The sequence below is a fragment of the Heptranchias perlo genome, chromosome 32, assembly GCF_035084215.1.
Source record: "Heptranchias perlo isolate sHepPer1 chromosome 32, sHepPer1.hap1, whole genome shotgun sequence".
In the NCBI taxonomy this organism is placed as follows: domain Eukaryota; kingdom Metazoa; phylum Chordata; class Chondrichthyes; order Hexanchiformes; family Hexanchidae; genus Heptranchias; species Heptranchias perlo.
In genome coordinates, this window is record NC_090356.1 from 4231692 (window position 1) to 4257786 (window position 26095).

Here is a 26095-nt window from a genome sequence, read left to right on the forward strand (position 1 = left end):
CCAGATTTACTCAAGCTGGTGGCTAACAACTGGTGGCACTAGCACAGAAAACAAGTTGCTTTAAATCAAGGTTAGATCTGCCTTCCAAATGTCCCATCAATCTCTCCCAGGGTTAGATACAGAGCAAAGCTCCCTCTACACTGTCCCATCAAACACTCCTAGCGCCAGTACAGAACGGGTTAGATACAGGGTAAAGCTCCCTCTACACTGTCCCATCAAACACTCCTAGCGCCAGTACAGAACAGGTTAGATACAGGGTAAAGCTCCCTCGACACTGTCCCATCAAACACTCCTAGCGCCAGTACAGAACGGGTTAGATACAGGGTAAAGCTCCCTCTACACTGTCCCATCAAACACTCCTGGGGCAGGTACAGCACGGGTTAGATACAGAGTAAAGCTCCCTCTACACTGTCCCGTCAAACACTCCCAGGGAAGGTATGAGTGGTGTGGAGGGGTAGTCTTGTTAGGGGGACTCGTATTCTTCCCTCTCACCTCCAGATATCCTCAGAAGCCAGTGCTCCAATGGTTCTGGTGATCCAGACAGGAAAGTAGCGGGGAGCTCACTAGTGCTGGTTAAACGCCCGTTGCACACGGGGGAGTCTCTGAGCCTCGACTTCTGCTGATATATGCCGAAACTGTCTGGATTGAAATGAATGGATGTGACCCTGGGGTGGGAGTGGGGTGGAGAAAGAGTGGTCTCCACATCAGGCAGACTGAAACCCTCCCCGTGTGGGACTCTCAGTAGTTTGGTTTCGAGACGATTACATGTGGAGATGGGTTTCAGCAGCTGTCAGATACTCAGTCACAACCTGTTCACCAAATGATTGTGTGCATCCATGGAGGATTTTTCTTGGAGCTGTGCCTGAGTAACAGAACTTTGCTTTTTGTTCATCACAGTGGTTTATATCAGGGACAAAACGGGATCAATTTTGGCTGCCGCACCACTGGGGATTTACAGGGAAGGGAAGGTCTCATTGATTCCCAATTTCCTGGGATATTTTGAGCCCCTTTTCTACACATTTCCTCGGGCGCTGTGTCCAATTTATCCGTCTTTATTTCTGCCGTGGTCTGATTGACAATCTCTCCCGCTCGAGGAGATTCAGTGAGTGAGCATCGCCCTCTGGTGTCTGTCTGCTGGTGCTGCAGCCACTTTACAACAATCAGCGGTCGCTGGGCAAATACAAAGTCCCAAAATCCAATTCATGATGAATTGCATGTAACGAGGCTTCACTGAAAATCTGATGTGATTGAATGGCTAAGGATGGAATGGATAAAAGGAGTTTGTGTCTGAACAGGATTGTGTCCCATTATACTTGATGGATGGGATGAAAGAAACTGTTTTACCTTCGTGATTCTGAAGTAATATGTAACACCCCAGCTCAGGTACAGCACAGGTTAGAGACAGGGTAAAGCTCCCTCGACACTGTCCCATCAAACACTCCCAGCTCAGGTACAGCACAGGTTAGATACAGGGTAAAGCTCCCTCTACACTGTCCCATCAAACACTCTCAGGGCAGGTACAGCACGGGTTAGATACAGAGTAAAGCTCCCTCTACACTGTCCCATCAAACACTCCCAGGGCAGGTACAGCACGGGTTAGATACAGAGTAAAGCTCCCTCTACACTGTCCCATCAAACACTCACAGGGCAGGTACAGCATGGGTTAGATACAGAGTAAAGCTCCCTCTACACTGTCCCATCATACAGTCCCAGGGCAGGTACAGCACGGGGTAGATACAGAGTAAAGCTCCCTCTACACTGTCCCATCAAACACTCCCAGGGCAGGTACAGCACGGGTTAGATACGGAGTAAAGCTCCCTCTTCACTGTCCGATCAAACACTCCTGGGGCAGGTACAGCACGGGTTAGATACAGGGTAAAGCTCCCTCTACACTGTCCCATCAAACACTCCCAGCTCAGGTACAGCATGGGTTAGATACAGAGTAAAGCTCCCTCTACACTGTCCCATCATACAGTCCCAGGGCAGGTACAGCACGGGTTAGATACAGAGCAAAGCTCCCTCCACACTGTCCCATCAAACACTCCCAGGGCAGGTACAGACACGTTAGATACAGAGTAAAGCTCCTTCTACACTGTCCCATCAAACACTCCCAGGGCAGATACAGCACGGGTTAGATACAGAGTAAAGCTCCCTCTACACTGTCCCATCAAACACTCCCAGGGCAGGTACAGCACACGTTAGATACAGAGTAAAGCTCCCTCTGCACTGTCCCGTCAAACACTCCCAGGGCAGGTACAGCACGGGTTAGATACGGAGTAAAGCTCCTTCTACACTGTCCCATCAAACACTCCCAGGGCAGGTACAGTACGGGTTAGATACAGAGTAAAGCTCCCTCTACACTGTCCCATCAAACACTCCCAGGGCAGGTACAGCACGGGTTAGATACGGAGTAAAGCTCCCTCTAAACTGTCCCATCAAACACTCCCAGGGCAGGTACAGCACGGGTTAGATACAGAGTAAAGCTCCCTCTACACTGTCCCATCAAACACTCCCAGGGCAGGTACAGACACGTTAGATACAGAGTAAAGCTCCCTCGACACTGTCCCATCAAACACTCCCAGGGCAGGTACAGTACGGGTTAGATACAGAGTAAAGCTCCCTCTACACTGTCCCATCAAACACTCCCAGGGCAGGTACAGCACGGGTTAGATACAGAGTAAAGCTCCCTCTACACTGTCCCATCAAACACTCCCAGGGCAGGTACAGCACGGGTTGGATACAGAGTAAAGCTCCCTCTACACTGTCCCATCAAACACTCCCAGGGCAGGTACAGCACGGGTTAGATACAGAGTAAAGCTCCCTCTACACTGTCCCATCAAACACTCCCAGGGCAGGTACAGACACGTTAGATACAGAGTAAAGCTCCCTCGACACTGTCCCATCAAACACTCCCAGGGCAGGTACAGTACGGGTTAGATACAGAGTAAAGCTCCCTCTACACTGTCCCATCAAACACTCCCAGGGCAGGTACAGCACGGGTTAGATACAGAGTAAAGCTCCCTCTACACTGTCCCATCAAACACTCCCAGGGCAGGTACAGCACGGGTTGGATACAGAGTAAAGCTCCCTCTACACTGTCCCATCAAACACTCCCAGGGCAGGTACAGCACGGGTTGGATACAGAGTAAAGCTCCCTCTACACTGTCCCATCAAACACTACCAGGGCAGGTACAGCACAGGTTGGATACAGAGTAAAGCTCCCTCTACACTGTCCCATCAAACACTCCCAGGGCAGGTACAGCACGGGTTGGATACAGAGTAAAGCTCCCTCTACACTGTCCCATCAAACACTCCCAGGGCAGGTACAGGGTTAGATACAGAGTAAAGCTCCCTCTACACTGTCCCATCAAACACTCCCAGGGCAGGTACAGGGTTAGATACAGAGTAAAGCTCCCTCTACACTGTCCCATCAAACACTCCCAGGGCAGGTACAGCACGGGTTAGATACAGAGTAAAGCTCCCTCTACACTGTCCCATCAAACACTCCCAGGGCAGGTACAGCACGGGTTAGATACAGAGTAAAGCTCCCTCTACACTGTCCCATCAAACACTCCCAGGGCAGGTACAGCACGGGTTAGATACAGAGTGAAACTCCCGCTCCCCTGCCCCAACCTCAGAAGGGTGCCCCCTGCTGCACGAATATGACATCTTCCCACACCAGTGATTGAGGCAGTTTTGTGTTACGGGAATTTGCTCACTGGGAACTGCATCGAGACTGTTCCAAATTCATTTAGGAATCTTATATGCTTTAGATAGCGACTGTGAACCCAGGTGCCAGATATCAATGGCCATCTAATCCACTTATTTAGAATGCGTCGGAGAGGACACTTTGATATTATACAAATGCAAGACCAACTGATTTTGGTGTTGGGTCTGCTAGTAATTAGTTTCCCTGCAGCGACTACACTTCAAAAGTATTTCATTGGCTGTGAAGCACTTTGGAACGTCCTGAAGTCGTGAAAGGTGCTATATAAATGCAAGTCATTTCCTTTCCTTTAGTAATGGGAACATAAACACCTGGAATTTGTGCTGGGATTCTTCAGTGGGAGATGGGTGGAATCCCCAGAGACAGGGTGGAAATGGCTAAAAGCAGCTGGTTACCCCTTTCCTCTCAGGCTTCTGACGAAGATACAGTGTGAGAGCGGGGGAATGTCCCAAATCTCCCCCAAAGGTCCATTCCGGAAAAGTCTTTGCCGTAGACTAGCGGCACCCATAATATGTACTCCAGGGGTCTCTTGGCCCGTGAGCTTCAACAAACCTGCCGCTCTTGGTACTTCTGGATCTTTAGATGGAGCCTAGCAAAGTGGTCCTCTGGGATTCGGGGGCGAGCTGAGGGTGAGGAGGGGAAGAGAGAGTGTTGAATAAAAAAAATATTACTCAGTATCATGGCCCATGGGAAAATTGAGAGGAACCAGGCAGCAGACCTGCAATCTGCATTGTGATGGGCTTGCACCAGATCTCCTGGAGGCGCTGACCAACCACAGGTAAGACTTCCAAGAAGGGAACACTCTGGGAAGTTTCTTAGGAGAAGTCAAGGACCAGAAGAGGCCTTTCATCCCAGCAAAGTCCACCCCTCTAGTACCCCAACTCAAGCATCAGCCACACTTTGAGCATCCCTATTGTTTTGCCTCCACTAGCCCAAGTGACAATTTATTCCAACGTTTCTCACTCTGAGTAATGCAGTTCTTCCTGATACCTGTTTGAAAACTCTCTCTCTCAGTAGTTTAACTCTATATTCTCTGCTTCTATTTCCCTGGTTTGAGTTGAAGTGAGAATCTGGTTTACCTTATCTACAATATTATAAAACACTACATCTGTCATAACTCTGAACGTCACGCTGAACTTTCTTGTCACACGTCAATGAAAAGTATAAAGAAACTCTTCAGGACCACAAAATACCAGGAGCCAGGACGTCAGCATTCTCTTAATTGACATCAACTTGAACTCCCCCCAGTGTTTACTTAACAGCAACAGACTCTTAATTGACCACTGAATAAACTCAGTGTTTACTTATCTGCAGTTGATTTTGTAGCCTTAAAGTAATACACACTACACTCTCCAGGATATAATATTCCTGATCTTAAAGAACACTGCATGCTGTGACGTAGGAGCTAGTATTATTTAGTATTTTATATACTTCAATGAGCATGTGAGATCCTAAGTTTTATAAATAGGGGTATAGAGCACAACACAAAGAGGTAATGCTAAACCTATACAAATTGTTGGTAAGACCACAGTTAGAATATCATGCCCAGTTTTGGACATCTTACTTAAGGAAAGATGTCAAGGCAAGGCAGAGAGTTTCACTAAGATGATACGAGGAATGAGAGGCTTTAGTTATGAGGCAACACTAAATAAACGGGGGCTCTTTTCATTTGAGCAAAGAGGTTAAAGGAAGATCCGATAGAGGGGTTCAAGATTATGAGAGGTTTTGATCAGTGACAACGACTTGCACTTCTATAGTTCCTTTAACGTAGTAAAACATCCCAAGGTGCTTCACAGGAGCGTTATCAGACAAAATTTGACACTGAGCCACATAAGGAAATATTAGGAGAGGTGACCAAAAGCTTGGTCAAAGAGGTAGGTTTTAAGGAACGTCTTAACAGAGGAGAGAGAGGTAGAGAGGTGGAGAGGCAGAGAGATTTAGGCAGGGAATTCCAGAACTTCCATAGGGCCTAGGCAGCTTACGGCACGGCCGCCAATGCTGGAGGGAAGAAGATCGGGTTGTAGGGCTGGAGGAGGTTACAGAGATAGGGAGGGGTGAGGCCATGGAGGGATTTGAACACGGGGATGAGAAATTTAAAATCGAGGCGTTGCTAGACCGGGAGCCAATGTAGGTAGGTGAGCACAGGGGTGATGGGTAAATGGGAGTTGGTGCAAGTTAGCAAGCATATAATGTTCATTGGCACAAATTTCCAACCATAGTTTTCAGCAGCCGGAAAATTATACACAGCATGTGCCCGAATTTCCAATACAGCCTCCCAATGGGCGAGGCCCCCTGCTGGGAGCACGACGTTGGAAAATAAGCCCTGATATTCCCGGATTGTTCTCCCCTGGCCCTTAAGTGGAATGGGGCAAAAACTCCAGAATCTAAATGAAACACTACAGTTCAACGAGGGCCAGTTGACATCCCACTGACGGCAATCCAGTGGTGTCACCAGAACTCGGGGCTTATTTGGTCATCTCATCCATAGCTGCCCTTATGACCTGCCCTCCCTTTGATAACCAGCTATCTGTGCAGCTCCTCTTTGAAGAGGTGAATCAACATGGCTCAGCCACCCCTCCTTCCCGTTACTTTTTTTCTTTCAGGTTTTGACGGTTGTCTTTTTTCGGGCTGGACCACAGCCTGAGCCATGTCCCACCGTCCCCCGCCCCGTACTCCCTCCCCCATGGTGCGAGCCGGTTTCTCACGGTGTCTGCCTTTTTCCAACAGTTCACGGCATCAAGTGGACCTGCAGTAATGGGAACACCAGCGCCGGTTTCTCGGTGGAGCAGCTCGTTCAGCAGATCCTGGACAGCCATCAGACCAAGCCGCAGCCTCGCACTCACAACTGCCTGTGCACCGGCAATCTGGGTAGGACCGACCAACCGACCGAGAGTAAACCCTTCCAATTATCGCGTGGCTCTGAGCGTTTTAAGCTTTCAAAAATACTTTTTGGAATTCCCCCCCCACCACCACCGTCAAACTCCCCCCTCCAACCCCCCGCCCCCCCCGCCCCCCCCCCCCAAAGCTGCTGACTCCTTGCTGGAGTGCAGCTACACGGGTACCTCCCGCCCTCTCTCTCTTCACCTGCGAGCCTAGTCAGTGAGTGTCGGTGGACTATTTGACGGTGGTGGCTGTCACAGATGAGCCTGATCCTGTTGGGGGGGTGGGAGGGAGACTCCCTCTGGTTGCTGTGTTGCAACAACATCATTTCCTTTGTTTCTGGTGGAATGATCAATACATTAATGATTTTAAAGGCACAGCAACCGGAGGAAATCTGACCCCCCCGGCATCCACACAAGCACACACTTTTCAGCAGGGGTCACTGCAGAGCAATCAGGCCATTCCCTGGACTTTCCCTCTCCCTATCCCAAGGGTTCGAAGACCGAGAGTAACGTCCCCCAAATGTTGCACAGGCCGAAACAGAAAGAAGGAAAGAAACAAGGAACTTGCATTTATATAGCGCCTTTCACGACCTCAGGACATCCCAAAGTTCTTTACAGGCGATGAAGTACTTATGAAGTGTAGTCACTGTTGTAATGCAGGAAATGCGGGCAGCCAATTTGCGCACAGCAAGATCCCACAGACAGCAATGGGATAATGTTTCAGACAATCTGGGATTATTCTTGGCCAGGTCACTGGGGAGAACTCCCCTGCTCTTCTTCAAAAGGGTGGGTGGGGGGGGTTGGTGAGAGGGGGGGAGGATTTTACGTTTTTGTGTGCAGAGACAGTCAGAAACCAGGGCTGATCAGCAGAAACCCGTGTGTGTTAAATTCAGCTTTCTCATACTGTCACATCCAGGAACCACTTCAAACCAACAGTTACTGACACTGTCATCGATAATCACTCTCTAAACAAAAATACTTTAGACATTAGCCAACAGTGTTAGAGGATAGGGGTTCTTATTTATAATTTACTCCTCAAATCAATAGGTTTCTTGAACATTGAATATCAGGTATCACAGATTTAGTGAGCAAATAGTACACGTAATAGTACGGAATCATACACTTAATCGTCATACTTACAACCAGATCTAATGATGGTTGGTTGGGGCTTCAATCGTGTTACAACGACAACTTGCATTTATATAGCGCCTTTAACATAGTAAAATGACCCAAGGTGCTTCACAGGAGCGATTATCAAACAAAATTTGACACTGAGCCACATAAGGAGATATTAGGACAGGTGACCAAAAGCTTGGTCAAAGAGGAAGGTTTTAAGGAGCATCATAAATGAGGAGAGAGAGGCGGAGAGGGAATTCCAGAGCTTAGGGCTCTCAGGGTCATGTTGAAGCTTCCCCGAGGGCCCAACTGGTGAAGGCAGTGAGTCGTCCAGCTGTAAAGACTAGGACAGGCCTGAGTTTGATCCTCGGTCGATGTTGAGTTGAGTCAGGCAGCATTAGAGATTAAACATTTCACAAAGGAATTACTCTCACTGGCTGCAGAAGACTGTTCAGAGATACCTGCCCAAGATGGGGGCACGGGAATGCACCTGAGGGAATAAGTTACCTGGGAAAGGGCGTTGAGGCAGACTCATAGAAGGGCTCCAGAGAGAATTGAATGCTGAAAATGGAAGGGATGAGGGTTTCGATGCGTAGGTAGGAGGGCTTGATATTTGAAAAGGGTACAAGTTTGTCTGATGGTTTTTCCTGTTCTTAAAAGCTTACGTTGTATTTTTTAATGGTTTAAATGAACTTCTTTCATTTCCTTTGACCGATTTCAGGCAGATTACCAGCCGCTGCCGCCTGGTGAAATAGCTTAAAACCAACAGACAAATACTTTAAAAGAAACACAATTGGAGACAAACTCGCTCCGCACACTCCCCGACCGGAGTCTCGTCAAATGAGGAGTTGGCAGGAGGAGAATCTGAGGGGAGACTCACACCCGGGCAGTCCCTGGCACTACACGGGAGCGGGCCACAGGGGGTTCATTACTAATGGTCTGCGAGCAAGTTGTGTGCACAGTACCACCTAGACTCCCATAGTGTCCATCAGCAGTGGTGTGAGCAGTGAAGTGGCTGTGGGCCATCCCCCGCTGCCTCAACTGCGTTCTGATTTTACCGATTGCGCGTTTTAGAAATGATAGTCTGATTACAGGGGTAAGGATGCACCCCTCAGGGAGGGAGAGTTAAAGAAGACTGAACTTGCATTTATATAGCACCTTTTACGATCTCAGGACGTTCTACAGCCAATATAGTCACTGTTGTAATGTAGGAAACACGGCAGCCAATTTGCGCACAGCAAGCTCCCACAAACAGCAATCAGATAATGACCAGATAATCTGTTTTTTAGTGATGTTGGTTGAGGGATAAATATTGGCCAGGTCACCAGGGAGAACTCCCCTGTTCTTCGAATAGTGCCATGGGATCTTATACGTCCACCTGAGAGGGCAGACGGGGCCTCGGTTTAATGTCTCATCCAAAAGACAGCACCTCTGACAGTGTAGCACTCCCTCAGTACTGTGTTGGAGTGTCAGCCTAGAATATGTGCTCAAGTCCCTGGAGTGGGACTTGAATCCACGAACCTTCTGACTCGGAGGTGAGAGTGCTGCCCACTGAGCCATGGCTGACACCTCATGGGAGGATGCTTTTGTGCACCTGCATAGTGGCACAGGTTCACCTATACTGCTTGGGGAGGGGGAAGGCTGGAGGAAGAAATCCAAAAAAAAGGAGTGGAGGGGAGAAATCAGAGTAACAGTATTGCCGCCGGCTGACTGGTTTTGCCTGTTCCTGCCCCCTAGGTGCCGGGAGCAGCGTTCACCACAAGTGTAACAGTGCCAAACACCGCATCATATCACCAAAGGTGGAGCCGAGAACCGGCGCCTACAGCAGTCACGCTGAGGTCCAGAACAACGATGTCTCCGAGGGCAAGAATGACCACGGCCACGGCAAGGCCTCGAGCCGCGAGAGGCGGAACGGCAAGGTCTCGAAGCCCGTCCTGCTGCACCAGAACAGCACGGAGGTTTCCTCCACCAACCAGGTGGAGGTGCCCGACACCACCCAGAACTCGCCGGTCTCCATCAGCAGCGGCCTCAACAGCGAGACGGACATGGCCGACAGCCCGGCCATCACCGCCGTCTCCAGCATAGCCGTGGCGTCCGTCATGTGCAGCCTGTCCCAGAGCGCCACCGTCTTCATGTCGGAGGTCACCAACGAGGCCGTGTACGCCATGTCCCCCACCGCGGGCCCCGGCCAGCACCTCATCGCCTCGGACCCGGGGGCGCAGGGCCTGGTCCTGGCCGTCAACTCCGACGGGCACAAGTTCGCCTTCTCCGCCGCTGCCGGCAACCCCGACGGCTTGTCCATGATGCCGGCCGGCGTGGCGGAGGATCTGGTGCTGTCCTCCACCCTGGAGAGCGGGGAGAAGATCCCGGAGGCCAGCATGAACTTCGACCCTGACTGCTTCCTCAACAATCCCAAGCAGGGCCAAACGTATGGCGGAGGGGCTCTGAAAAACGACGGCAGCGGCAGCCTGCGGCAGTCGCCGGGCAGCGAGGGTGGATACTGCTTCAGCGGCGCCCTGGTGAAGGAGATCAAGACTGAGGACAACTCCTTCGAGCAGCAGATGTCCAAGGAAGGGTTCCAGGCCAGCTCCGCCCCAGCCTCCATCTCCTTGGCCCCAGGCTCGGCCTTGCTGTCCTCCGGGGGCCTCAGCCCCAGCACCACCCTGGAGCAAATGGACTTCAGCGCCATCGACTCCAGCAAGGATTTTTCCTCAGGCTACGGCCAAAGCGTCCAGAGCCCCCACGTCCACCAGAACCCCTCGCCCAGCTTCTTCCTGCAGGACGCCAGCAAGCCGCATCACCTGGAGTCGGGCGCCCACACCAATGGCCTGGGCGAGGCGGGCAGCCCCTTCACCAACGCCTTAGGACTGGCCAACGTCAAGACCGAATCTCCCACCCAGGCCGCCTCCAGCTGCAACGGGCCCGTGCAGCAGGGTCGCATGGAGGCCACCCCCTCCCTGCAGCTGCTGCAGTTCCAGGCCAACTTCCAGCCCATCGCGGCAGAGGCGGAGGTCCCCATGGAGACGGCGGCGCAGTCGGAAGGGGGCGAGGGCCCCCTGAAATCAGCCGAGTTGCCAGCCTGCAGCACGGAGCACTACATCCAGGCAGAGGCCAGTGGGGCCGTGGCCGGGGCCAGCAGCCTACCCATCCTCCAGGGCAACATGGTGTCGGGCTTGTACCCGGTGGCCCACCACAGCCTGGGACCGTCAGCCAACATGGAGCTGAACCTGGACCACTTCGACATCTCCTTCAGCAACCAGTTCTCGGACCTGATCAACGACTTCATATCGGTGGAGGGCGGCGCCAGCGGCCTGTACGGGCACCAGCTGGTGGCAGGCGATGCCGGTGGCAGTGGAGGGCTCCAGCAGCCGGAGGACGACCGGACCAGGGCCGCGTTCAGCCAGGCTGAGATCTGCATCCCTTGCTGCAGCCCCCAGCAGCAGAGCCTGCAGCTGGGGGGCGGCGGAGAGAACGGGAGCAGCTCCATGGCCTACTCCATGCACGTGGCCGAGGTAGTGTCGGCCCAGGGGGCCCTGGGGTCCCTGCAGCAGAGCGGCCGCTTGTTCATGGTGACCGACTATTCCCCGGAGTGGTCTTACCCTGAGGTAAGGAGCAGAAGTAAATCCCACTTTACGAACCATGATGTTTGCGTGCCTGTTACAAACGTGGAGAGGAGAAACGTCCCTCTTCGTTTTTAACCCTTTGCTTTCAGCAAACTACCTTTCGCTCGGGTCTGGCTGTATCTGTGGTTGGGGGTGGGGCGGGGTGGTTTCTCCCGGTTTTCCCCTCCCCCTGCCTTCTGTCCTCGAGGCGCTGACTCTTGCTGGGGTGCAGTGTCATGGGCACCGGCTGCACTCCTGTACCCTGTTCACGTGCCCGTTACTTACGTATGAGCCTGGGCAGTGAACGGTGGTAGCTATTCGACTGAGGAGGGAATCGCAGCTGGGCCCGATCCTGGCCCACCCCTCAGCTGGCAGTTGCGCACAATCTTTCTAGCAGGGGTCAGCAGTCAGGAGTGGGAACCTTGGCCCGTCCCCCAAGCCCAGGGGTGCTGATGCACCCACATCTGTTGCCCCTGGCTGAAACCACCTGACTCAGTACAGACCCAGAGCGGGCGGGACCCTGGGACTCTCCGAGTCAGGACGGCTCAGAACCACTAATCATAGAATCATAAAATCTTACAATTGGCCCATCATGCCTGTGCCAGCTCTTTGAAAGAACTAACCAATTAGTCCCACTCCCCCTTCTCTTTCCCCATTGCCCTGCAATTTTATCCTTTTCAGGTATTTATCCAATTCCCTTTTGAAAGTTATTATTGAATCTGCTTCCACCGCCCTTTCAGGCAGCGCATTCCAGATAACAACAACTCGCTGCGTAAAAAAAATTCTCCTCATCTCGCCTCTGGTTCTTTTGCCAATTATCTTAAATCTGTGTCCTTTGATTACCGACCCTCCTGCAACTGGAAACAGTTTCTCCTTATTTACTCTATCAAAACTTCTCATAATTTTGAACATCTATTAAATCTCCCCTTAACCTTCTCTGCTCTAGAACCATAGAAAAGATACAGCACAGAAGGGGGCCATTCGGCCCATTGTGTGCGCGCCGGCTCGAAGAACAACCAGGTGCCCATTCGAATCCCACCTTCCAGTCCATAGCCCTGCACCTTACAGCACTTTAGGTGCAGGTCCAGTTACTTTTTAAAAGTAACATCAATTCGGGCAGCAAATTCCATACACCCACCACCCTCTGGGTAAAAAGGTTTTTCCTCATGTCCCCTCTAATCCTTCAGCCAATCAGCTTAAATCTATGCCCTCTAGTTCTTGAACTCTCCACTAGGAGAAACAGATACTTCCTGTCAACTCTATCTGGGCCCCTCATAATTTTGTACACCTCAATCAAGTCACCCCCTCAGCCTCCTCTGCTCCAAGGAAAACAACCCCACACTGTCCAATCTCTCCTCGTGGATGCAATTTTCAAGCCCTGGCAACATTCTTGTAAATCTTCTCTGCACTCTCTCCAGAGCAATTTCGTCCTTCCTGTAATGTGGTGACCAGAACTGTGCACAATACTCCAGCTGTGGCCTTACCAGCGTTTTGAACAGTTCCATCATTACATCCCTGCTTTTGTATTCTATACTTCGGCTAATAACGGAGAGCATTCCGTATGCCTTCTTCACAACCTTATCTACCTGTACTGCCACCTTCAGGGACCTGTGCACATGCACTCCAAGGTCTCTCACTTCCTCGACCCCTCTCAATATATTCCCATTTACTGCATATTCCTTTTTACTGTTTGTCCTCTCTAAGTGCATTACCTCACACTTCTCCAGGTTGAACTCCATTTGCCACTTTTCCGCCCACTCCACCAACCCATTGATATTTTCTTGGAGTCTACAACTATCCTCTTCACTATCAACGACACGGCCAATTTTTGTGTCGTCTGCAAATTTGCCAATCATGCCCCTTACATTCAAGTCCAAATCATTAATATATACCACAAACAGCAAGGGGCCCAACACTGAGCCCTTTGGCATACCACTGGAAATGGATTTCCATTCACAAAGACATCCATCGACTTTTACCCTTTGTTTCCTGTTACTGAGCCAATTTTGGATCCAATTCGCCACATTTCCCTGTATCCCATGGGCTTTTACCTTTCTGACCAGTCTGCCATGTGGGACCTTGTCAAATGCCTTACTAAAATCCATGTAGACAACATCCACTGCACTACCCTCATCAATCCTCCTTGTCACTTCCTCAAAGAATTTAATCAGATTTGTAAGGCATGACCTTCCCTGAACAAATCCATGCTGACTATCCCTGATTAAACCATGCCTTTCCAAGTGACAGTTTATCCTATCTCTCAGTATTGATTCTAATAGTTTGCCCACCACCGAGGTAAGACTGACCGGCCTATAATTGTTCGGCCTTTCCCTCGTACCCTTTTTAAACAATGGTACTACGTTTGCAGTCTTCCAGTCCTCCGGTACCTCCCCTGTATCTAGTGAGGATTGGAAAATGATCCTCAGAGCATCCGCTATTTCCTCCCTGGCTTCCTTCAATAGCCTAGGAAACAATCCATCCGGTCCTGGTGACTTATCAACTTTCAAGGATTCCAGTCCCTCTAGTACTTCCTCTCTCATTATGTTTACCTTATCCAATATTTCACACCTCTCCTCTTTAACTACTACGTCTGGATCATCCCTTTCCTTTATGAATACGGAGACAAAATATTCATTTAAAACCCTACTCACATCCTCTGCTTCTACATACAAGTTACCCTTATCATCCCTGATAGGTCCCATCTTTTCCTTAGCTATCCTCTTGTTCTTAATGTACTGATAAAACATCTTTGGGTTTTCTTTAATCTTACTAGCTAACATTTTTTCATGCCCTCTCTTTGCTCTCCTTATTTCCTTTTTTATGTCATCCCTGTACTTTCTATACTCCTCTGGGCTTTCTGCAATATTTAGTTTTCTGTGACAGTCATCAGCTTTCTTTTTCTGCTTTATCTTGCCCCGTATACTTCTAGACAACCAGGAGGCTCTAAATTTGGCAGTGCCACCCTTTTTCTTTGAGGGGACGTGTCTGCATTGTACCTGTAGAATTTCACTTTTTAGTGCCTCCCACTGATTTCTCCTCAAGTAATTGTGTCCAGTCCACTTCTGCCAAATCACCTCTTAATTCTGTAAAATTTGCCTTCGCCCAATTCAAAACGTTTACTCCTGATTTAACTCTGTCCTTTTCCATAATAATGCTAAAACTAACTGAATTGTGGTCACTATCCCCAATATGGTCACCCACTGTCACTTCACCCACTTGCCCATCTTCATTTCCCAGGACTAAATCTAGAATTGTATCCCCTCTTGTTGGGCTTGTCACGTACTGGCTAAAAAAGTTCCCCTGGACACCGATCAAGAATTTTGCGCCCTCTGTGCCCCTCACACTGTTTGAATCCCAGTTGATGTTCGGGTAGTTGAAGTCCCCTACTATTATTTCCCTCTTATTTTTGCACTCACAAATTTGTCTACATATTTGTTCTTCTATCTCCCTTTCGCTATTCGGGACTCCTAGTAGTGTGACTGCCCCTTTTTTATTTCTTAGCTCAACCCATCTGGCCTCGATTGATGATCCATTTAGCATATCATCCCTTCTCATAACTGTAATTGATTCTTTAACCAATAATGCTACCCCCCTCCTTTTTTATCACCCACTCCATCCTGCCTAAAAACTCTATATCCAGGGATATTGAGCTGCCAATTATCCCCCATTTTAATCCATGTTTCCATTATAGCAATGATATCATGCTGCCATGTGTCAATCTGTGCCCTTAGCTCATCTACTTTGTTTGTAATACTCCTTGCATTGAAGTATATACCCTTTAACCCCATCAAATTCCTGTGCTGAACACTATTTAACCGTTGCTCCTTTGCCTTTCTGAGTCGCTAACTACGTCACTAACTGCTTTTCTACTTCCCGTTTCCTGGTCTGAATTTGTCCTATCTGTACCTGCCCTTTGGTTCCCATCCCCCTGCCATACGAGTTTAAACCCTTCCCAACAGAACTAGCAAATGCCCCAACAAGGATATTGGTCCCGGTCCTGCTTGGGTGCACCCCGTTCAGCTTGTACAGGTCCCGCCTTTCCCAGAATCGGTCCCAATGCCTCAGGATTTTGGACCCCTCCCTCCTACACCATCTCTCAAGCCACGCATTCATCTGGTCTATTCTCCTATCTCTGCTCTCACTAGCACGTGTTACTGGGAGTAATCCTGGGATTACTACCTTCGAGGTCCTGCTTTTTAATTTATTTCCTAATTCCCTATATTCTGCTTGCAGGACCTCATCCCTTTTTTACCAATGTCGTTGGTACTGATATGGACCACGACCTCTGACTGTTCACCTTCCCCCTTCAGAATGTCCTGCAGTCGCTCTGTGACATCCTTGACCCTAGCACCAGGGAGGCAACATACCATCCTGGAGTCACGTCTGCGGCCGCAGAAACGCCTATCTGTTCCCCTTACGATGGAATCCCCTATCACTATTGCTCTCCCATTCTTTTACCTCCCCTCCTGTGCAGCTGAGTAACTCGTGGTGCCACGGTCTTGGCTCTTGCTGCATTCCCCGATAAGCCATCTCCCCCAACAATATCCAAAGCGGAATATCTGTTTGAGAGGGAGATGGCCCTAGGGGACTCCTGCTCTACCTGCCTAGTCCTTTTACTCTGCCTGGCGGTCACCCATTTCCTTTCTGCCTCCGTAATCTTTACCCGCGGTGTGACCACCTCACTGAACGTGCTATCCACGATAATCTCGGCATCGCGGATGCTCCACAGTGAATCCACCCGCAGCTCCAGCTCCGAAATGCAGTTAGCCAGTAGCTGCAGCTGGACCCTAAGGTGAACAATCCCAGCTTCTCGAGTCTTTCCACGTAACTGAAGTCCTACATCCCTGGTTTCATTCTCATGAATCTTCTCTGCACCCTCTCCAAGGCCTTGACATCCTTCCTAAAGTGTGGTGCCCAGAATTGGACGCAGTACCCCAGCTGAGGCCTAACCAATGATTTATAAAGGTTTGGCATAACTTCCTTGCATTTGTACTCTATGCCACCAGAGGGAGCAAAGGGTTTTTAAAATTAATTTCTCGCTTGTGTGACACGTCACTCTGGGACACATCGGTGACCTGCTCCCCTCACACCGCACTGATGGTGCTATTCGTCTACACGCTGGGGATTGTTCGAGGTTGGCATCTGGGCATTACGCACTTGCTGCCTTTTCCACCTCCCTCTGTAGCAAACGCCACACCCTCCCATCTCCGGATGATTTCCCCCAGATAGTAGGGTTGCCAACTCCAGTTGGACGTACTCCTGGAGGTTTTATCACATGACTTCCTGCCTCCAATCACCCCATCCCCAGGCTCCAGTCATTGGTCGCCCGATACGTCCATCTTCGTGGAGCCCTGCCTTCCCACACCACTTGGAAAGCAAACAGACTCTTAATTACCCGATTGGATGATGTCAGTCAAACAGCCCTTTTTTGTCCTGTCTCCAATGTTTTTATAACTAATAAATGAAAGCTTTCAAACAAAATGAAAAAGATCACACACAATTTTTTTAACGCCGCTCTGATTTTCCTCCTGGGTTTTGCTCGCACCAGTGTCCTGGAGATTAATCTTTAATTCCTGGAGACTCCAGGACAATCCTTGAGGGTTGGCGACCCCTACTAGATAGCTGCACTGCCAAAGCAAGGAAGTTGCTGGATCAGGCCGCACATGAGACAGCTTGAGAGGTCCAGTGCCAAAATATCCAACCGGCAGCTGGGAGACCCCCAAGTTCAAGTCCTGATCTTATCTTCCCATTTACTGATCTCAGGAGGGTCATTTGAGGAGAGGAAAGCAAAAAAGCCCCCTGACTTGTCCCAGCACACCATGTGGTGAGGCTCCGTGGACCTCAGTGGACCATTCCGCACTCCGGACCATCGCGGACCACGTGTGGTCTTTCTGAGTCTGGGTTAAACGTTCACGTCACAAAAATGCCATTACGCCACTCCCACACAGTATGACCATAAGCATCAACACTCAAGCAACACTCGGCTTTCACAGTCTGTGTGGGGCTTGTGAAGACTCCCTACGTATGTTTGTACAGTCAAACACCCCCTCCCCCCTCCCTGGACTACTCACCGTTAAAACTGACATTACTAAAGAGAGGCCCAAGTATGTGCTCCCCTGATGTCTCAATAGTCCAAGGGACTGCCCAGTATGGTACTGAGGCCCACAGACCCAGGCTGGCCCCAGGTTCAATCCCTCTTTTTGCTGAGTTAGTTGATGTGAGCCGGGTGGCACTACAGTGAACCTCCCTGGGCTGGGGGATTAGCAGAATTGACACTGTTGCATACTATTGAGTGACCCCTAAAGGAATACGTGCGTGCATGAGTGCATGGTGCGTGCGATTGTGTGTGTGTGCAAGTTACACATTGTTACAGAAACACAATCTTCAAAAAAAGCCAACTATTGAACCAGAGCCTAAAATTTACAAGCAGATACAAGAGCCCTCTGACTGACCTCATGAGTTTACGTGCAGTTAAATAGTGCTGACAGTAATTTCCCCCCTATTGTTCCTGAAGTTTACTTTGAGCTTGGTTGGAGCAACATAGAAAGGCAACGAAGAGTGAGAAAACATAAGAACATAAAATAAAGGAGCAGGAGTAGGCCATACGGCCCCTCGTGCCTGCTCCGCCATTCAATCAGATCATAGCTGATCTTCAACCTCAACTCCACTTTCCCGCCCTATCCCCATATCCCTTAATGTCGATCTCAGTCTTGAATATACTCAACGACTGAGCATCCACAGCCCTCTGGGATAGAGAATTTCAAAGATTCACAACCCTCTGAGTGAAGAAATTTTTCCTCATCTTGGTCCTAAATGGTCGACCCCTTATCTTGAGACTATTACCCCTAATTCTAGATTCTCCAGCCAGGGGAAACAGCCTCTCAGCATCTACCCTGTCAAGCCCTCTAAGAATGTTATATGTTTCAATGAGATCACCCCTCATTCTTCTAAACTCCAGAGAATATAGGCCCACTCTACTCAATCTCTCCTCACAGGACAACCCCCGCATCCCAGGAATGAATCTAGTGAACCTTCGTTGCACCCCCTCGAAGGCAAGTATATCCTTCCTTAGGTAAAGAGACCAAAACTGTACACAGTACTCCAGGTGTGGTCTCACCAGAACCCTACATAATTGCAGCAAGACCTCCTTACTCTTATACTCCAACCCCCTTGCAATAAAGGCTAACATACCATTTGCCTTCCTAATTGCTTACTGTACTTATATGTTAATTTTCTGTGATTCATGTACAAGGACACCCAAATCCCTCTGACTACCAACATTTCTTAGTCTTTCACCTTTTAAAAAATATTCTGCTTTTCTATTCTTCCTACCAAAGTGGATAATTTCACATTTCCCCACATTATACTCCATCTGCCACCTTCTCGCCCACTCACCTAACCTGTCTATATCCCTTTGCAGCCTCTTTGCATCCTCTTCACAGCTTACTTTCCCACTTAGCTTTGTATCATCAGCAAACTTGGATACATTACACTCAGTCCTTTCATCTAAGTCATTGATATTGACTTGGTGAGTGCAAAGTTCCGGTAATAATTACAGTGTATGAATCTGCTGTCGGCACCTCAAATAAAATAAGATAATGTTGACATACCTTTAATGTCAATGAAACCTCTTATAAATTCCTTGCTGCCTTCTTGTTGCTGTGAGACAGGTTAGACCAGAAGACGCTAACATATTAGAGAAGCAAAAAAAATCTACAAATGCTGGAGGCTTGAAATAAAAAATGGAAAATGTGAAAATGCATAGCAGGTCAGAACACATCTGTGAAGAGAGCTGTGGCTGTGTACCCTTCATCAGAACTGAAAACTGTCATAGAATAATAGAATCATACAGCTTAGAAAGAGGCCATTCGGCCCATTGTGCTTATACCTACTCTTTGAAAGAGCTATCCAATTAGTCCCACTCTTTCCCGATAGGCCTGCAAATTTTTCCTTTTCAAGTATTTATCCAATTTCCTTTTTGAAAGTTATTATTGAATCTGCTTCTACCGCCCTTTCCGGCAGTACATTCTATTTTTATTTCTGAAGTTAATGCTTTATTCTAACTTCAGTGATAAAGTTAATTGCTTCCTTCAAAGGTCAGTGGTGTTCACGAAGGGCCCCCGGTGATCCCTGGTCTGTGTTGGAGCAACAGTTGGGCTGCAATACATGGCCTCAGTGCCCCTGGACTTAGGGAGGAGGAAGCATCGGCCTAATTACTGTCCAGTGCCTCCTGCTGGAAAGTGTGCATATATGCGCGTGTGTATGTGCATAGGTGTATTACTCAGTCCTAATGAGAATCCCTACGTGGTCAGTTTTCGGTAAAATATTAAAATGCCTACGTGGCAAAGAAGCAGAATGCAAAATGGTTAGAAAGGGTTAATTAGTTAGTAACTGAGATTGGTACAGGTGGCCTGGCCCTCCTGCTGGGCCATATGTTTGCTTAGTCAGCAGGCCTGCATTGTCTTATCAATGATAGGTCTTTGATGTGAGTCAAGGACTGGTCTGAATGTCTCCATGTTTATGGCAGATCAATATAGGGAACAAGCTTAGCCAAAGTTGAAAGACATTCCAGGTTGGGAGATAAGGAACAGAAGGAACAGGGAAGAACATTCCAAGTTGGAAAGTGAGGAAGTATCCCCTTTGATGTCTAATAGCAGCATGATCAGCACATGGATTGTTTATGATTGGCCGGAAATAATGTAACCTCGCATGGCAACCTGTGCCCGGCTTATGATTGGTGTTGACCCTCGTTAAGTATGTTCCAACCCTATTGATTTGTATAAAAACGTGTGGATTTCTGTATGTTTCTTGTTCTTGCTCTGCCAGCATAGAGGGACTCTATCAGGAGTCCAAATCCATGCTGCAGACTAAGAACCCTGCTATTAAAGTTGTGTTGAACTTTAAAATGTATTCGACTTCAGTTTTTACTGAACCAGACTGAGGGGAAAGAATCCGGATCGTCACTACCATCTCATAGCCTTCTCCGTACGATACACAATAGTCCATGAGTCATTCGTATTTTAAATACTTTTCTTTTAATCCACTCAAAGTTACACTACACAGTACCTTTGGCAACACTTTGTACACTTTCCCACTCCCAGGCTTTATCAGTTGTCAGCCACTGACATTAAGCTTCTTTTAGAGCCCAAGCCAGCCCCAGCTTCCTGTTCAGGGGGCTCAGATTCCCTTGTGCTCCTACTTTTATTCTCACCTGGCTGGGGTAGGTCTCCACCCACTCCAGCCTCAAATACCTTTTAAAGGTGAGGTTTCTTAAAGAGCCATTCCTTTCCTCAAACAGATGAGGTTTCTTAAAGGGCCATACCCTTACTCGGGGATCAGGGCCCTCATCAACCTACCGCCCTCAGTCACTCTGCTACAATATATGTGTGTGTACATATGCTTATGTGTGTGTATATTTGTATGTGTGTGTATGTGTACATGTATGTATATATTCCTGTATGTATATATGCGTGTGTGTTTGTGTTCGTATGTGTGTGTATAGAAATATGCGTTTGTGAGCGTATGTGTGTATATATGCATAGAAACATAGAAAATAGGAGCAGGAGTAGGCCATTCGGCCCTTCGAGCCTGCTCCACCATTCAATATGATTATGGCTGATCCTCTATCTCAATACCATATTCCCGCTCTCTCCCCATCCCCTTGATGACTTCTGTGTCTAGAAATCTATCTATCTCCTTCTTAAATATATTCAGTGACTTGGCCTCCACAGCCTTCTGTGGTAGAGAATTCCACAGGTTCACCACCCTCTGAGTGACAAAATTTCTCCTCATCTCAGTCCTAAATGTCCTACCCCGTATCCTGAGACTGTGACCCCTCGTTCTGGACCCCCCCAGCCAGGGGAAACATCCTCCCTGCATCCAGTCTGTCTAGCCCTGTCAGAATTTTATATGTTTCAGTGAGATCCCCTCTCATTCTTCTAAACTCTAGTGAATACAGGCCGAGTCGACCCAATCTCTCCTCATGCAACAGTCCTGCCATCCCAGGAATCAGTCTGGTGAACCTTCGCTGCACTCCCTCTATGGCAAGTGTATCCTTTCTTAGGTAAGGAGACCTAAACTGCACACAATACTCCAGGTGTGGTCTCACCAAGGCCCTGTATAACTGCAGCAAGACGTCCTTGCTTCTGTACTCAAATCCTCTTGCAATGAAGGTCAACACACCATTTGCCTTCCTAACTGCATGCTGTACCTGCATGTTTGCTTTCAGTGACTGGTGTACAAGGACACCCAGGTCCCTTTGTACATCAACATTTCCCAATCTATCATTATTTAAATAATACTCTGCCTTTCTGTTTTTCCTTCCGAAGTGGGTAACTTCACATTTATCCACATTATACTGCATCTGCCATGTATTTGCCCACTCACTCAACTTGTCTAAATCGCCTTGAAGCCTCTTTGCATCCTCCTCATAACTCACGATCCTACCTAGTTTTGTATCGCCAGCAAACCTGGAAAATTACATTTGGTTCCCTCATCCAAATCATTGATATATATTGTGAATAGCTGGGGCCCAAGCACCGATCCCTGTGGTACCCCACTAGTCACCGCCTGCCACCCCGAAAAAGACCCATTTATTTCTGCTCTCTGTTTCCTGTCTGTTAACCAATTTTCAATCCATGTCAGTATATTTCCCCCAATCCCATGTGCTTTAATTTTGCACACTAACCTCTGATGTGGGACTTTATCAAAGACCTTCTGAAAATCCAAATACACCACATCCACTGGTTCTCCCTTATCTATTCTACCAGTTACATCCTCAAAAACTCCAGTAAGTTTGTCAAACACAATTTCCCTTTCATAAATCCATGTTGACTTTGTCTAATCCCATTGATATTTTCTAAGTGGCCTGTTATCACATCCTTTATAATAGACTCTAGCATTTTCCCTACTAGTGATGTTAGGCTAACCGGTCTGTAGTTCTCTGTTTTTTCTCTCCCTCCTTTTTAAATAGTGGGATTATATTTGCCACCCTCCAATCTGCAGGAACTGTTCCATAATCTATAGAATTTTGGAAGATGACAACCAATACATCCATTATTTCCATGGCTACCTCTTTTAGTACTCTGGGATGCAGATTATCAGGCCCTGGGGATTTATCGACTTTCAGTCCCATTAATTTCTCCAGCACTATTTTTTTACTAATATTAATTTCCTTTAATTCCTCCTTCTCACTAGACCCTTGTTATTTGTGTCCTCTTCTGTGAAGACAGAACCAAAATATTTGTTTAATTGCTCTGCCATTTCCTTGTTCCCCATTATAAATTCTCCCATTTCTGACTGTAAGGGACCAACATTCGCCTTCACTAATCTTTTTCTTTTTACATACTTGTAGAAGCTTTTACAGTCCGCTTTTATGTTCCTTGCAAGTTTTCCCCTCTTAATCAATCTCTTGGTCCTTTTTTGCTGAATTCTAAACTGCTCCCAATCCTCAGGCTTGCTACTTTTTTTGGCAACTTTATACGACTCTTCTTTGGATCTAATGCTATCCTTAATTTCTTTTGTTAGCCGTGGTTGGCCGCTTTTCCTTTTGTGTTTTTGCGCCAGAAAGGAATGTATAACTATTGCAATTCATGCATTAGTTCCTAAAATGTTAACCATTGCCTTTTAATGAAGCTCCCCAATCTATCATAGCCAACTCACTCCTCATACCTTCGTAGTTTCCTTTGTTTAGATTTAGGACCCTAGTTTCGGATTCACATGTGTGTATGTGTGTATGTGTATTTGTGTGCATATGGTGTGTGTTCATGTGTGTGTATATATGCATGTGTGTTTGTATGTATGCATGTGTATATATAGGTGTGTGGATGGATGTATGTATGCCTGTGTGCCTGATCCTTTACAGCGTCAAGCATTTGGATTTGGAATGCGAAATCAACTTTTGGGCATTTAAGGAAACAAAAATTAAAACTCGTGAACCAAAAATCAACACTCCACACACACTTGGAATTGAGCTTGGTCGTGATGCCCCTGTGATCGAATAGGCTGATGTCAATGATTACTTGGGCTAGGCACCAGAGGGCGGCCAGCATCCCTGAAGTGGTTCCCCAGTAAGAGTCGGCGCCTTCAGGAGAGGAGGGGAGGAAACAAGGGCATAAAAGTCCGATTGAGAGGAGAGAGCTGTTGTAGTTGCTCATGTTGAACGATGAGTCACTCACTGTAATGCTGTTGTTATGCCGTTGCAGGGAGGAGTGAAGGTGCTGATCACAGGACCATGGCAGGAAGCCAGCAATAATTACAGTTGCCTGTTTGACCAGATTTCAGTGCCTGCATCCCTTATTCAGCCCGGTGTTCTTAGGTGTTATTGCCCAGGTAAGAGACAACTTTTTATTCGTTCTTACTTTCCTTTGAAACACCCTTCCCCATCCCCCCTCCCCCTAAACTGCCACACACTGTGAATGGCACCAAGCAGGTGGGCTGGGGCCAGAGATCTGTTCATGCCATTCTTGTGCCTGGCTCTGGTCGGTGTGGCAAAGGGATTGATTCCTATGTTCCTATGTTCCTATGATTCATTTTCTGCTTTTTCCCTTCACTCAGTCTCTCCCATTAACCCATAGTTGGGATTTGGAGCATTCTGGTGTTGGGGAGATCCCAGTCTCCGTCCTATCACTCCATACCCACATTAGGTTAAGAATCCGTGAGCTAAGCATGTTCCTTAAAAACCTGGTTAGGTGGGCTGACCTGCCACAATTCCTCCTTCAGTCAAGAAGTCCGTATTCAAGAAGAAAGACTTGCATTTATATAGCGCCTTTCCCATCCTCAGGATGTCCCGAAGAGATTCACAGTCAATGAAGTACTTTTGAAGTGCAGTCACTGTTGTAATGTAGGAAACACAGCTGCCAATTTGCACACAGCAAGATCCCACAAACAGCAGTGTGATAATGACCAGATGATCTGTTTTTAGTGATGTTGGTTGAGGGATAAATATTGGCCCCAGGACACCAGGGAGAACTCCCCTGCTCTTCTTCAAAATAGTGCCCTGGGTTCTTTTACATCCACCTGAGAGGGCAGATAGATTTAACATCTCCTCCGAAAGACGGCACCTCCAACAGTGCAGCAGTCCCTCAGTACTGGGATGTCAGCCTAGATTTTGTGCTCAAATCTCTGGAGTTTGACTTGAACCCACAACCTTCTGACTCAGAGGCAAGAGTGCTGCCCATTGAGCCACGGCTGACTCATTGGTTTCACTTTCTTTTTACTTTATCTCCCTGTGTGGAGGTTTCGGGCCTGCACTTGGCAACTGCCCAGAGTGGGATGCTTGAAATCAGAAGCTCACCGTATGGGGAAATTGCAGGATGCCATTACTCTGCTTTGTGTGGCATGTCGCAGTATTCCTGAGCCAGGAGCAAGGCATCGGTTGGAATTGCGATCCTTGATTTTTAAAAAAGTTAGCGAGTAATGCCGATAGTCTTGCAAAAACAGTCAGAAGTGGCAGCACCGCCCATTTACTGAGGCAGCTGCAGCAACTAATTGTGTCACTTTTCCTTTCTGTTTCCATCCAGCCCACGACACTGGCCTTGTGACGCTGCAGGTGGCCTTCAATAGTCAAATCATCTCCAACTCTGTCGTCTTCGAGTACAAAGCCCGAGCCTTGCCAACTCTTCCCACATCCCAGCACGATTGGCTGTCATTGGACGGTAAGTAGCTCCAATCACTGTCTGGTATATTGCCCACCTATGAAAGATACCTGTTCTTGATGCTGATGAACATCGTGATCATGTGATTAACTCCTTGGTTGGATAAATGGTTCTGTATTTCCATTGGCATCTTCTGTTCAACTCTGCGACAGGGCTTCAGGTACAGCACGTTACATGGGCCTGTTGGAAGTTCAAAGTTTAAAATGATTTGATTGACTAACCTGTATTCAGTTGGCCTATGTTTTCATCCAGAGGATTGCACAATGCCAGTGATTTATTTAAAGCTGTAAATTTACAAGTTTCACTTTTTGTTTAATTGAGAAACTCATGTGAAGGGCCCAGGCCCTTATTTCAGGACACCAACAAAGTTCAAGAGTAAGTCAAGGTAAATTAGGAAGTAGTGGCGAGATGAAAGCCTGTGGATTTGCAGAGGAAGGTAAGACTGAAGTTGGCAAGGAGTTTTACAGATCAATTCCCCGAGAAACATTGATTTAGACTAGGAGCCAGTGTGATGAATCTTAATTTCAACACCATGCGGGCGCAGAAAGCATCAATCAGCCAGTGTTCTCTTGCACTAAAATGTTAAAGGGCTGTTTTCAGAACATTGGGTAGGATCTAGGGGTACAGATGCAAAAATCACTTAACGTAGGTTAATGAGGCCATAAAAAAAAGCACTGGGGTTTAATTCTAGAGAGATAGAATTGAAATATCAGAGAAGTTATGTTAAACTTGTATAGAACCTTGGTTGCTGTGCATAGTTCTGGTTTCCATATTATAAAAAGGATATTGAGGCACTGGAGAAGGTGCAAAAAAGTTTTACAAGGATGATACCAGAACTGAGATGTTATACCTATCAGGAAAGGCTGAACAGGCTGGGGGTCTTTTCTCTAGAAATGAAAAGGCTGAGGGGTGACCTGATAGAGGTCTTTAAGATTATGAAAGGGATTGATAGGAACATAGGAATATAGGAATAGGAGTAGGCCATTCAGCCCCTTGTGCCTGCTCCGCCATTTGATAAGATCATGGCTGATCTGTGATCTAACTCCATATACCTGCCTTTGGCCCATATCCCTTATTACCTTTATAGGTTAGACATAGAGAAGGTGTTTCCAC

The 26095-nt window shown here is 47.8% G+C and overlaps 1 protein-coding gene across 1 annotated transcript in view; it reads left to right on the plus strand.

Moving 5' to 3' along the window:
• Positions 1-26095, plus strand: part of camta1a (calmodulin binding transcription activator 1a) — an 801272-nt gene that overhangs the window by 690935 nt on the left and 84242 nt on the right. Inside the window, exons 7-10 of the mRNA XM_067970230.1 lie at positions 6455-6595; positions 9463-11330; positions 23531-23657; positions 24848-24982. Of these exons, the coding sequence (XP_067826331.1) occupies positions 6455-6595; positions 9463-11330; positions 23531-23657; positions 24848-24982 (2271 nt within the window). The remainder of the gene's footprint in view (positions 1-6454; positions 6596-9462; positions 11331-23530; positions 23658-24847; positions 24983-26095) is intronic.